General features: G+C 38.8%; 1 protein-coding gene across 6 annotated transcripts in view; it reads right to left on the bottom strand.

The window, feature by feature from the left end:
- Positions 1-210: 210 nt before the first annotated feature.
- PRKACB (protein kinase cAMP-activated catalytic subunit beta) overlaps positions 211-14864 on the bottom strand; it is a 121981-nt gene continuing 107327 nt past the window's right edge. For all 6 annotated transcript variants that reach the window (XM_020282676.2, XM_020282671.2, XM_012747564.3 and 3 more), the window contains one exon: positions 211-3496. In XM_020282676.2, the coding sequence (XP_020138265.1) occupies positions 3371-3496 (126 nt within the window). In that variant the 3' untranslated portion in view covers positions 211-3370. The remainder of the gene's footprint in view (positions 3497-14864) is intronic.

Raw genomic sequence — 14864 nt, 5'->3', positions numbered from 1 at the left:
GTAGAAACACTTCTTAGAAACTGCCAAATGGACTTAACAGTTTCTTAGTGAACATTCAGTTTGAGTAGATGGGTGGATGTTCGTTCCTCCCCCTGTCACTCTGCTCCCACGGCCAAAAAATCCCAAATTTTAAAATCTATTGGCATCTGTGGTATCAGCAGAAAATAAATCCGGAGATAAGGGCATCAGATAGAATTCAAGACTCAAAAATTGTCTTATCCATTGAAGATACTTTAATTTTGCAGTTATTGATTAATTAAAAAACAGTTGTTTTCAGCATTTCCTAGCTATGGTAGTGCATAGGAAATTCCATTCTAAACAAAGAAGTAATTAATGAAATAACAACACACCTTAACATTTTACATGGATAGGTTACATTTTACAAGGTGCTTTCACATACATTATTTCATTTGATTCTTACAACAAGCAGAGAAACAGTGGGAAAAAAATGATTTTTTTTTTCGGGTTTACAATGAGTATTTTCAGGCCAATGGGCAGTCAATGCAAGAACATACCAAGAATAAGACAGCAATTCCCATAAGCCACAGTATCTTTTTTGGTAGGTTGATGGTTTAATATCAACTGGGTATTCAGTATCAATAAATAAGGAAGGAATTAGGACAGACAAGAGGTTCTTATGATATTCATAGAATTGTAAGAACACTGTCAGAGATAAGAAGAAAGATGCCCTAAAATATGCCGCCTTACTGAGACTTCAAAGCATGATATCTCTCCAAAACATCAGATAAAAAGAGAATCTTGTCATAACCTGTGAAAGTTAGAAGGAACCTTCGAAACTGCCTAATCTAACTCTCCCATTTTATAGATAAGAGAACTGAGGCCAGGGTCATACTGATAGTTTTCTGGCTTGAAACTCAGATGTCTTGACTTTCACTCTAGGGTCCCTTCTTATACAATGCCATCTCTTATTTATTGAGCAAAAACGTCTTTTCTGTTCCAAATAATGTAGTTTGAGGTTAAATACTGATTTATGCTACTTATTTCTTATTCAAGTTTTTATCTTGTTCTTGGCTAAATTGTGCCTGAGATTGGGAACTTAAAAATATTCTAATTCAGAGTACTCGATTGGTTGGAAATAGATTCCCTTGACACATTTGAAAGCTTGCTCATGTCCTATAAATAGAGAGTAAAATGGAATGGCTGCACAGCCCTCAATACCAATGTATGTCTAGGGGTCACTACCCAGGGCAGATTCTACAGCTGGGCACTAGTAATTTCATAGAAAAAAATATTTTTAGAATTCATAGAAATCTTTTCAGTTACTGAAAACTAAATAGTAATAATCAAATTGTCATCCCCATGATTTATTAAAATAATTTTACAATAATATACAACAAAGCTACCATAGAATTTGTAGCATACATATAGAATACAATGATCAGCATGTTCCTGGGGCTAACTGAAATACAAAAAAATTAAAATATTTTCTACAAATGATGTTTTAAATTTATTAACATGATGATATATCTTTATTACATAAAACTTGCTACAGCAAGAGTATTTCAAATTTTTCTTACACATTTTAAATATGAGTGGACCAACTAAAATCAGCGTCAGCCTTTACGTGACATTACCATGCAGAAACACTTGACAACCAAAAGACATATAGATCGGTGGAGAGAACATTTCAGGCAGGATTTTTTGATGTCTTCAAAGGTTTTACAAGGGTATGGTACAGATAAAAAGCAGTGGTGTCAGTGACCTACCTGCACCGATAATGAAGCAAATAGAATGATTATATACATGAAGATTAGTTTGATTAAAAACAATTCATTTTATATGAATGTAAACTGATCATAAAAAATGAACGCAGGGTTTATTTTAAACCATTTTGGTGTGTTGTTTTAATATATAGGTCACTGAGACACAGAGATAAAACCAGTTGGGGAAACTTAAAAAGCCAAACAAACAAACAAAAAGCAAAACAACTCGGTTAAGCCATGGATTCTCAACAAACACTGAACCAAGTGTGCAAAAGTGCTTGACATTTCCATCTGACATCAATGTTGTTAAGTCAGCTGGGAAGAAAGTATAGAAGAAAAAACTAAACTCAAATACTAAAATCGTATCTGTATGATCACACATTCTGCTTACTGAGAGATAAGAAGTTAAAAATTATGACATCTGAAAGTATCACACCTCAAAATTACAAGTGTGGCAGTTTTATAAACTTGTCCCCTTTCCTCCTTGACAAAGAAAGCATGGGATGAAAGCAGAAGTTGCAGCAGTGCCCCTACCTTAGGCTCACAAGTATAGTACACCAGAGTAACCAGCTGGTAACAACTTCGTGTGTTCTTAAGGGTTACAAAATAAACAGAAAACCCTCACTTTAAATAAGAGTACCTCTACATTGTTTGCAAGAATCAAGCCATTTGACTTAGCAAAGCATTTATCCAAACCAACGCTCTTTTTAGTTTGCTTCTTTTCCTTTAAAAAGTTTACAATGAGGACCTATTTGAGAAACTTCAAAATTTGTCACTTTGATTAATCATGTTCTATTAAAATACTGGCTAACATCCTTATGGAAGAGTTAAGGTTGAGAAAACTTAGAACTCTTCTCTAACACCTACAGGCATGCTGGTACCAGGTGAGAGAATCTGGGAGATGATCCATATCATTAGTTTATCCTGCTGAGTGAGACACACTTGTCGCACTACACAGGCTGGTCACTTCATTGCTCAAGGGGAGGATGACGTAAAAAGAGGCAAAGGGAAATAGAACTTTTGATCTATAGCAATCCAAATTGCTGGATCCAGCTACTCCGTATTCGTCTCTCCAAATTTATTGCCAGAATTCCAACAAAGTTACTGTGTTTCTTAAATTTGTATAAATTTCCTTGATGATAAGACATGCTACCCTTGAAAATTGTCAAGAGTTTTGGCAAAACTGAGCCTGAGCTACTCAAAGTACAAATAATTATTAGAAAGTTTATGAAGCCATTGACCAACAGAAATATTGGAAAGAAGGACTGAAAGCAACACTTACCCTTCCCTTCAAATAGCACGTAGCCGTAACACTGCCTATCTGAAACACTAATCAGATAAAATGGAGCACTGTTTAGGGAAAACTAATGAAGTTGAGAAAGGAAGAGATGGATGCAGGAGAGGAGAAAGACAACCCAAAGAGAAGTAGGAAAGTGGTCTAGCACTGTGTCATGGCACAGACAATGCTTGCTTAGCGGTGCCTTGTTGCTTAGGTGGATGCAGAGTGCATACACGGATGATGGCAATAAAGACCTCACTCAGTTGCTGGAATGAAGGAACTAGGTAACTGCTTCAACAAGGACGGTCTCAGCTCCACCTTATCTCTCAACAGAGAGCAAAGATTGATGTCATCTTATTGTTCCTCTCTAAAATTCACCAAATTCTTTTGCACATTTTTCTGTTATAGAGACACGGATATCTTCTTCTTCATAGTCATCAAAGTTGCTGGTATCTCCAGAGCCTCTGAACTTTGGTATGAATGGAGCTTCAACCTGTAATTGAGACAGAAAAAAAAAAGAAAAAGGAAAAACTCCTGAGAGTTTTCAAAACTCTAAGGAAAATAAATTCCCATTGTTACTACATGGTGGCATCCTTAAATGCCAGTAAGTCCCTGAATTATAATATAATAGCATTAGAAGAAGCAGCAAACAGTAGGTCTGCAATTAATCTCCACATTTTCATTCAAGGTATAGTGCAGGCCAAGAAAATACTTAAGAATTTCCTGAGATCATTAACTGTTGGTATCAAAATGCTGGCTCTTAAGGTTACAGAACTCCAGTTTTTCCTTTACTAGTTCCTTATTTCTAAGGCCTGATTTTCGCTCTCCCTTTTTAAAAAAATTATTTTCTCCTGAAGTTACAGATAAAACTTGACTCACTTTTAATCACTTTCCTTTTTTAATTCCCAAGTTTGTTTTGTTTAAAATTTTTGTTTATTTTGTTTTGGTCATCAAAACTTTCTGGGAAGTTAGAAGCAAATATATCTCGTTTAGAATTATAGAATTGTTAAATCCTAAACATTTTTTTCTCCTTTGATCCTAAAAGTAAAATGTCTGGCCACTATGTAGAATATGGTCTTTTATAAAGATTACATGGTATCCTGAATGCATTTGAAGAAAATATTTTAAAAGCTGAAAAAATAACATCACAATTTGCACAGCATTTACAGAATTTACAAACAGTGACACAGTTTCCTTTCTTCCTCGATTCAACACTGTGAGGAAGGCAGGGCAGATATTCTTACTCCCGTTTTACAGATTTTTAAGACAGTTGATCAAATTCACATGGCTAAAGCAGGTTTCATACTCATGATTCTCCACTTCTGCTCCAGAGCTATTCCTACTATCTATACCAGTTGTCTCCAAAGCTTTTTGATTTAGATCCCTTTTAGTAAAACATTTTCTAGTATATATCACCAATATATGTACAGTTATTTATTTATAAATCATTTACATACATGACTATACTAATATAATATATACACACAAATAAGATCTTTAAAAAGAATAAGGAAAAAATAAGTATGAATGGCAATTCTAATATTATCCTTTTGTTTGCCAGCTGGTTGCCTTGTGTGCCCTGCTTTGGGGACTGCTGATGTACACTACTCAGAAGAATGAGCTAAGCAGACAATTGCCTCATGTCTAGTCAAGCAGCAATTTATAATCACACACCTATCAGGGCAACCGTCTCTAGAGAATGACTGTACAGTTTGAGTTGTCCAGGCCACCTATTTCTTCTGCTTTTTTTTTCCCTTTCTGCTAAATGCATTTGGCTATTTCATTGTTCATGAACACTGGTCAGAGAATAAAGAAGCTATGACAGCTATTCACATTTACTATCATATTTGCACTGCTGTGCATAGTTATTATAACTGAGAAGATATTAAAATAAATGGTTACATTAAAATACTGGATTATTTCTATTGGTAAATTACCTAAGGATCCTCACATTTGTTTTGTTGATAATCAAGATTTGGCTGTCAATCAATTTGCCAAACACTGCAACATGTTTGTTACAATGTGCCACTTCTTGGTAAGTTACCTGCTTACTACCTGAGATAAGTTGCCTTTTGGAAAGCACGTGAACTCTAAATGAGCATTTGCAGTTCAGTTCTACCCCATTGTAAGAACAATTATTACAAATTCAATACATGATGTGGATAGATTAGTAAATGATTGCAATTTGGCAAACATTTTTATTTCTAAGTATAAATTTGAAAAGATTCAAAATATATCATAGATCTTTAAAATACTAAAAGTTGACAAACCTCAAGGAAATCTAAAATACACCTAAATATAACATTAACAATAAAGATAATATAAACAGTGATAATTACAAAGGGATATTGATGATTTTATAAAAAGACATAAATTTCTAAAATTGACACAAGAAGCAGCAAAAACTTGAAGAGACCAATATCCAAAGAATAGTTTGTTAAAATTTACAAGAAATAGATATAATTCTATGTTTCTAAATTTTTTGAAGAATAAAAGACATGGAAAATTTCTAAACTCATTTTATGAATCTGGAGAAGCAAAAACTACAGATCAATAAAACTTATGACTATGGAAGTAAAAATCCTAAATAAAATTTTAGCAAATTGATTTAGCAAATCAATCCAAAATTGATTTCAGACAAATATCAAATTATAATATCCAATGATTAAATGGTGTTCATTCCAGGTATGTGAGAATGTCTCACTGTTACAATTCATCACACTAATATGTCAAAGGAGATAAAATACAGTATTTAGGAGTCAGGGAGATTACCTTAATCTGATAAAGAATATATATCCCAGCCAGATAGACAACTTCATGTGTTAAAACATGAAACACATTTCCATTCAAAGAAGGAACAAGACAAGAAAGCTCAACAGGCTTACTGTTTAAATACCGTTCTAGATGTTCTAGCATATAAAATTAAACGAAAATGGAAATAAGATATGTAAATATTGAAAAGAACAGGCAAAATAGTACCCCTGCCTCCTGTGATTGTCAATAAAAATACAAAGAAATCACTGAAAAACCTGTTGAAATCAATAACAGAATTTAGTACGGTGGTCAATTATAATGTACATATAGAAATCATATGTTTTGCCCACGTCCTACTATAATGGGAACACAAACACATTAACAATAGGAACAAAAATATAAGTTTAAGGAATAATTTTAAGACATAAATTGGAACTATATAAGGGAGGAGGGTCTCTAAAACTTTACTGAATGACAGAAATATTTGAATAAATGTAAAAACATAATATGTTCACTATGGCAAACTCTCAAGATTCATGTTCTCTTCTAATTAGTATGTAACTTTACTGTAATCCCAATTAAAATCCCAAGCACAATATAAATCTTTAGAAAGACCAATAAAACAAACCACTGGTGAGTCTGATTTTAAAAACAAAGAATGAGAAAACATGCAGGAGATAAGGATGACTTTTTAGGAAATATAAATTACCAAAATTAACTCTAAAAAAAGGACATGGGGCGAAAGAACAGAAAACTTGGAAGGAGTAAGCAGGATGGAGGTACTGGATCCATCTAATATTAAAACACCATATAAAGCTACATAAAGTGGTAAAGTATACAGTACAAGAAGAGACAAAAAGAACCCATAAAAAATAAACTTCATGGCTTCAAAGTGGCAGACTAGAGGCACCTGGCACTACTCCTCCACAAAGAAGGACCAAAACAGCCAGTTGTGACATGATAATCACATGTCAAATAGAGCCTCCAAGAGAGAACACTGGAATTCAGCAGGGAAAGTGACAGGAAACATCTGAGGCAGGGAAGGAGAGGGAAGAGAGGCAGGCAGCCTGGCCAGGATGGCTAGGATCCCAAAGAGGCTCCCCAGTGCAGGGAAAAGGTAAGAGAGATTCCCAGTGGTCCACATTCCCACCAAGGACTCCTGCAATCTTAGCTGCAGGAGAACCCCTCTTGGGCTCTGAGACTAGTAGAGTGAACTACCTAGAGTCATGCAATGGCATTGTTGCAGAGAGGTTATTTGTTCTTAGTCCCCACCCAACCCCCCCCCCCAAGACCTAAAAGCTGAAGCATGGTGCCACTTTGAGAACCGGTTCCCACCAGACTGCATCCTGCCCTGGGGGCCTGCAGCTCCATGTCCCTGGAGCCCTGCTGACAGCCCCCCATGTGCACCTAGAGGGCTGCAGCAGCACAACACTCACTGGACCCATTGTGGCTAGCTCCCCAGCACTCTAGCCACACAATGTCCTACACTCACATGAATGTGTGGGGCAGTGCACGGCGGGGGGTGCCCCTAGGAGAAAAGTTGCTGGCGCACACTCTCCTCAGAGCCTGAGAGACACCCAGCCGGGCCCACTGCCACTGACAGCAACTACTTCCCCCTCAGGGCAGCTGCACACTCCCATGCCCTTCAGCAGGCCTGGGGACTAGGCTACCTGGACGCAGTCCAGGGGCATGAGGATAGACTCACTCTGCCCGCTTCCACCGCTGCCTGAGCACAACATGCAGGGGCCCCAGAATAGTCCTGTTGTGCCCACCACAGCCCTGTACCCGTGTACTCCAATAGAGGCCTGAGGATAGGCCTGTTGCCACCTGGGACCAACCCTCCCAGTGCCCCCAAGCATGCCATCTGGGAGCCTGGGAATTGCCCGACCCCATCTACAGCTCGGGGGGTGCATGCACATCATCAGGAGGCTTGACAAAAGACTCAGTCCACCTGCTACCAGCATCCAAGCATGCTGTCCAGGACCCTGGGGACTGTCCTGTCCACTACAGCTTGTGCCCATGGGCACAAGGCGGTGGGCCTTAGGATAGGCCTGCCCCACCTGGCATTGTCCCCCACCTCAAGTGCCTGAGTGTACTGTCTGGAGGCTGGGGGATTGATCTGCCCTGCCTGCCACTTCTGGTACACATATGCACCATTAGGGGACCTAAAAACAGACCTAGACTGCCTGCTGTTGGCACCCAAACACATTGTTTGGGGGCCTTGGGATTGCCCAACCTTATTCACCAAAGCCTGTGCCTGTGTACACCATCAAGGGACCTGAGGACAGCCCCAACCCACCTGGCACGCCGTCCCCCTACCCAGTGCCCAAGCATGTCATCTGGAGGCCTAGGGTTTGCCCTTTCCCACACACCATGGGTGGTGTGCATGCACTCCTCCTGGGGGCCTGACGACTTGTCTGCCTGCCCAACCTACAGCTGCTTCTGCTGGCACCTGCCAGAAGGCCCAATAATCAACCATCATAGACCTGCTAACAATGGTGCCAATGTATGCCACCAAAGAGCCCAAAGACAAGCACACTTGGCCTGCTGCCACCGCCACTGGGGCCCGAGGACTGGCCTGCCTGGCATCCCTGTCTGCAGCAGCCTCGCCACAGCTTCAACTAACAACAGCCTAAGCCACTGAGGAAACCAGGACACCACTGATGGTGATTAGAGTGGAAGAAATCATACAGGAACTACACTATTGCACACACTCAGAATCAAAGTTAAAGTGGCCAAAAACCAATGCCATAGATACATCCACAGAGAAAAAGTCTCACCCTAAGAAAGCCAATCCAAAAAACTGAAAGAAGTGACTGTTACACCAGATGTGCAGATATTAACATCAGGACACAAGAAACATGAAAAAGCAAGGAAACATGACACCTCCAAATGAACATAAGTCTCTAGCGACAGATTCAAATGAAAAAGAAATCTGTGAAATGCCTGGAAAAGAGTTCAAAATAATGATATTAAAAAACCTCAGTGAGATATGAGAGAACACAGATAAACAATACAAAGAAATCAGAAAAACAATTCAGGATATAAATGATAGATTCAATGAAGAGATAAGTATCATGAAAAAGAGCAAAACAGAAATCCTGGGATGGAGCAGGATGGAGGACTAGCAGCAGCCTGCACAATGCCACTCTCACAGAGAGGATCCAAGTGGTGAATAGATACTCACCTTTGGATAGACCATCTGAGCAAGAGCATTGGGAATCCACAGAGAGGAGGCAGGAGTGAAGTGAAGAAGACAGAAGTGGGAAGAGCTGCTCAGCAAGACCAGAGGTAATTAGGGAAGGTGCCCACATGTGGGAAAGAGACAAAGGAGACAATCCCAGGCTGCACATTCCTCTGAGGGTACTGAATATGGAGCAGTGGTAGGGCCCCTCCACTGTGACAGCCTGCGGACTGATACAGAAACCTGACTGGGGGCTGTGCAGCTGCATTACTTTGGAGAGAAGGGATGGCTGGCTTGCAAGTCCTGGGTGCTGTGGCTGGCACCACTGTAACATTCCAATCCCAGAATGTTACTTTTGCCCATGGGTCAGATCTATGACTGCTGCATCCCCCTTCCCCCCAGGCAAGGGCCTTTGCCCCTGCTGCATCCCCCTTGGGGAGGGAGTGAGGAAACTCAGCACTCATGTGTGCCCCATAGGCATGTGATGTGTACCCCTGCCACCACAGCTGGGGCAGAACAAGAGACCATAGGCCTAGTGCCTATTGCTGTGGCCTGGGAGATCCTGCTCAACTGTGCTTCCTGTAAGACCTGAGCAGAGCATGTGTCTGTAGCCCTTAGCACCCACTGCCCACTGCCAGGGCAGCTAGACCCCTGCTGCCTGAAAGGCCCCGAGTGAGACAAAAGCCAGCGCAGTTGCAGCCTCTGGATCTCTGCAAACTGCATGCCATGGACCTGTGCCATCCTGCTCAGGTGCCCTGGGGCTACGCTCTGCATGCACCCTGCCCTACCCACATGTCCCACCCCATGGCTGCCCTGACCAGCACATGTGAGCAGTAGACCTTGTAGACCTGCTCCATCCTGAGTAGGCACCCTGACTGTGGGTCTGCTCTGTCCTGGGTCCCTGCTCTGACCTGCATGTAAGCTGGGACCCACTAGCCTCCTTCACACCAGGAAGCCTGCTTCACCTTATGCCCCATGGGACTTGGGGAGGGGTGCTACACCCTGCATACACACTATGCCCTGTGCTGCACCCTGCACTGACCTCACCCACTGCCCAAACCTGCACACATGTGCACCATGCCCAACAGACCTTCTCTATTCTGCAAGCACACCCTCCCTTGCCAGCCAGCCATACCTCCCAATGTGGACACCTGGCACTAAGGGGCTGGCTTTGCCTCAGGGCCCAGTGTCAACCACAGGGGAACAGGGGAGATGCAGCAGAGTTGAAGGCTCACAGCGTATCCACCCTTCTCCTGCCTGGTCAGCTTCCAGAGTAGGACTCAAGCATGCCATCCAGGGACCCCTCTCTATGTTTACTGAGCAACAGAAATGCTAGCAAAGGAGAACAGATGTACCATATTTGCTATTTGTTTTAAGCTGAGAGAAGAGGCTGCAGATGAGAAGGAACCTGAATAAAAATTCTGGCAAAATGAAAAAAACAGGCTGTCTCAACACTCTAAAAGGATCACAGCAGTGCTCCAGCAATGAACTCCAAACAAAAGAAAATTGTAGAAATGACAGATATGGAATTCAGATTATGGATGGCAAGTAAGATGAACAGAATTGAGGAGATGGTAGAAAACAAGCTCAAAGAAATAAAAAATAATAATTCAGGACATGAACAAAAAATTTGCTAAAGAGATAGGTGACATTAAAAAAGGGATAACAGAACTTTAAGAAATAAAAGAGTCATTTAGGGAATTTTAAAATATAGCAGAAAGCTTTAACAACAAGCAGAAGAAAGTATTTTAGAGCTTGAATATTAGGATTTCAAAGTTATCTAGTCAGTAAAAAATGTAGAGAAAAGAACAAAGAAGAATAAACAATCACTGTGAAAAATATTGGATTATGCAAAATGAACAAATAAATGAATTATAGGTATCCCCAAGGGAGAAGAATACAGAGCAGTAAGTATGGAAAACCTATTTGAGAGAATCATAAAGGAAAACTCCCTTGGTATTGCTACAGGTTTTTTTTTTTTTTAATTATTTTTTATTTGAAAGCCTTACAGGGATACAAATCTTTTTGGTTACATGGATTGCTTTTGTAATATGAGGTTTAGATATAGAAACACAAGATAGTCATTGAAGAGCTGGAAGATGCACAGCAAATAGGACATCACCAAGACATATAATCATCAGCCTGACCAAAGGGCAAAATGAAGGAGAAAATTCTACAAGCTGCAATATGAAAGCAACAAGTTTACTTACAAAGGAAAAGCCATCAGACTAACAGCAGACCTCTTGGAAGAGTCCTTTCAAGCCAGAAGGGATTGGGGTCCCATTTTTAGTCTTCTTAAATAGAATAACTACTAGCCAGGAATTTTGTATTCTACAAAACTAAGTTTCATAAATGAAGGATTTCATAACAAATGGACCTAACAGACATCTATAGAACATTCTACCCCAAAACTACAGAATATACATTCTTCTCATCAGCACATGGAACATTTTCCAAGAGAGATTATATGTTAGCCCACAAAACAAGTCTCAGCAAATTCAGAAAAATCAAAATCATTCTATGTGCCTTCTCAGATCATAGTGGAATAACATTAGAAATCAACTCCAAGAGGAACTCACAAATCTACACAAAGTCATGGAAATTAAACAACCTGCTGGTGAACAATGCTTGCATCAATGATGAAATTAAGATAGAAATCAAAAGATTTTTCAAACTGAATAACAATCATGATACAAGTATCTGAAAATCTATGGAATAAAAAGCACTGTTAAGTGGGAAATTCATAGCTTTAAATGCTTATTTCAAAAAGAAAGATCATAAATTAACAATGTAATTTCACAACTTAAAAAACTAGAAAAAGAAGAAAATCAAACCCAAAGCTAGCAGAAGTAAAGAAATAACAAAACTCAGAGCAGAACCAAACAAAATGGAAACCAAGCAAAAAACAATACAAAGGATCAATAAAACAAAGAGTTGGTTCTTTGAAAAAATAAACAAAATTGGTAGACTCTAGCTAGATTAACCAGGAATACAGAGAAAGGACCCAAATAAGCTCAATCTGAAATAAAAAGGATACATTACAACTCATACCACAGAATATAAAATATCCATCAATAGTATGAAAATCTCTATGCACACAAACTAGAAAATAGAGGAAATGGATAAACTCATAGAAACACACAACTTCCCCAAACTGAATCAGAAAAAAAAAAAAAAAAACACCCAGAAATCTTGAACCAATAAACAAAACAAAACAAAAAACGCTAATCTGGAGACATCACATTATTAGACTTCAAATTCTACTACAAGGCTGTAAACAAAAACAGCATGGCACTGGTATAAAAGTAGAGACATAGATCAATGGAATAGAATAGAGAACCCAGAAAGAAAATCATCTACCTACAATCAACTGACCTTCAACAAAGCAGACAACAATATACATTGTGAAAAAGAGGCCCTATTCAACAAATGGTGCTGGAAAAGTTGGATAGCCACATGTAGAAGAATGAAACAGAACCCCTATCTCTTGCCTGACAGAAAAATTAACTCAATATAGATAAAATACTTAAATGTAAAGCATGAAACCATGAAAATTCTAGAAGAAAATGTAGAAATAATTCTTCTAGACACTGTCCTAGGTGAAGAATTTATGACTAAGACCCAAAAGCAAACATTGCAATAACAAAAATAAAAAAATAAAAAATAAATGAGATTTAATTAAATTTAAAACCTTCTGTAAATCAAAGGAATTAATCAACAGAGTAAACAGACAACCTATGGAATTGGAGAAAATATTCACAAACTATACATCTGACCCAGGACTAATATCCAGAATCTACAAAGAACTCAAACAAATCAGCAAGAAAAAAAACAAACAACCCCACTCAAAAGTGGGCACAAGACATGAACATAAGTTTTCCAAAAGAAGACAGACAAGTGGACAACAAACACACAAAAAATGCTTAACATCAATAATTATCAGGGAAATGCAAATTAAAACCACAGTGAGATAACCACCTTTCCCTTGTCAGAGGGCTGTATTAAAAAGTTAAAAAATAAGGCCGGGCGCGGTGGCTCACGCCTGTAATCCTAGCACTCTGGGAGGCCGAGGCGGGTGGATTGCTCAAAGTCAGAAGTTCGAAACCAGCCTCAGCAAGAGCGAGACCCTGTCTCTACCATAAAAAGAAAGAAATTAATTGGCCAACAAATATATATAGAAAAAATTAGCCGGGCATGGTGGCACATGCCTGTAGTCCCAGCTACTTGGGAGGCTGATGCAGAAGGATTGCTTGAGCCCAGGAGTTTGAGGTTGCTGTGAGCTAGGCTGACGCCACGGTACTCACTCTAGCCTGGGCAACAAAGCGAGACTCTGTCTCAAAAAAAAGTTAAAAAATAAATGCTGGTGTGGATGTAGACATAAAGAAAGGCTTATACACTATTGGTGGGACTGCAAATTAGTACAACCAAATATTTGAATTTTGGGTTTTCCAGAAGGTGAAGAGATGGGCAAAGGCATAGAAAACCTATTTAATGAAATAATAGCTAAAAATCACCTAAGTCTTTCAAGAGATTTAGACATCCAGATACAGGATGCTCAAAGATTCCCAAATAGATACAACCCAAAAATCTCTTCTACAATGCACAGTATGGTCAAACTATCAACAAAGTTAAAGAGAAGGAGAAAATTCTAAAAACAGCAAAAGTGTCAAGTCACATATAAGAAAACCCCCATAATACTAACAGTGGATTTGTCAGCAAGAACCTTACAGGGCAGGAGTGAATGAGATGATATATTAAAAATGCTGGAATAAAAAATAAGCAAAACTGTCAGCCAAGGAAACTATACCCAGCAAAGCTATGCCATAAAAATGAAGGAGAAATAAAGTCCCAGACAAACAAAAATTGAGGGAATTCATCACTACTAGACTGGCTCAACAAGAAATGCTTAAGGGAAGCCTATATGTGGCAGTGAAAAAACAACATATACCATAATGAAAACACATGAAAGTATAAAACTCACTGGTACAGCAGACACACAAATGAGAAAGACAAAGGACGCAAATATTAGTACTACTGAAAACCATCAACCTGTAATGATAAACAATAAGAGGGAATGAAAGGAACAAAGGTTATACAAAAGAATCAGAAAACAATTGACAAAATAACAGGAATAAGCCCTCACCTATCAATAATAACCTTGAATATAAAGAGATAAAATTACCCACTAAAACTATATAGAATGGCTAAATGGATTAAAAAACACACATGAACCAAATATATGCTGCCTACAAGAAACTCACTGCACCCATAAAGACATCTGTAGACTGAAAGTGAAGGGTTGGAAAAAAAATATTCCACACAAATGAAAACCAAAAGCAAGCTAGGGCAGGTATATCTATATCAGATAAAACAGACTTTAAGTCAAAAACAGTATAAAGACACAAAGAAAGTCATTATATAATCATACAGGCATCAAGTCAGCAAGAGAATATAACAAAACACTGATGAAAGAGATTAAAAAGGATACAAGCAAATGGAAGGACATCTCAGGGTCATGGATCTGAAGAATTAATATAGTTAAAATGCCCATACTATCCAAAGGAATTTACAAATCCAATGCAATTACTATTAAAATACTAATAACATTCTTCACAGATATAGAAAAGACAATCCTAATATTTGTATGGAACTACAAAAGAACCCAATAGCAAGCAATCCTGAGCAAAAAGAACAAAGGTGAAGGTATAATACTACCTGACTTCAAAATATACTAAAAAGCTAAACTAACCAAAACAGCATGATATTTGTATAAAAATAGGCCCATAGACCAGTGGAATAGAATAGAGAACCCAGAAATAAATCCATGTATTACAGCCCAACTGATTTTTGACAAAGGTGTCAGTAGGGAAAAGATACCCTCTTCAATAAGTGGTGCTGGAAAAATCAGATATTCATATAAAGA

Source organism: Microcebus murinus, chromosome 2, assembly GCF_040939455.1.
Source record: "Microcebus murinus isolate Inina chromosome 2, M.murinus_Inina_mat1.0, whole genome shotgun sequence".
NCBI classification, from domain to species: domain Eukaryota; kingdom Metazoa; phylum Chordata; class Mammalia; order Primates; family Cheirogaleidae; genus Microcebus; species Microcebus murinus.
This window is presented reverse-complemented; position numbering and strand designations above follow the sequence as displayed.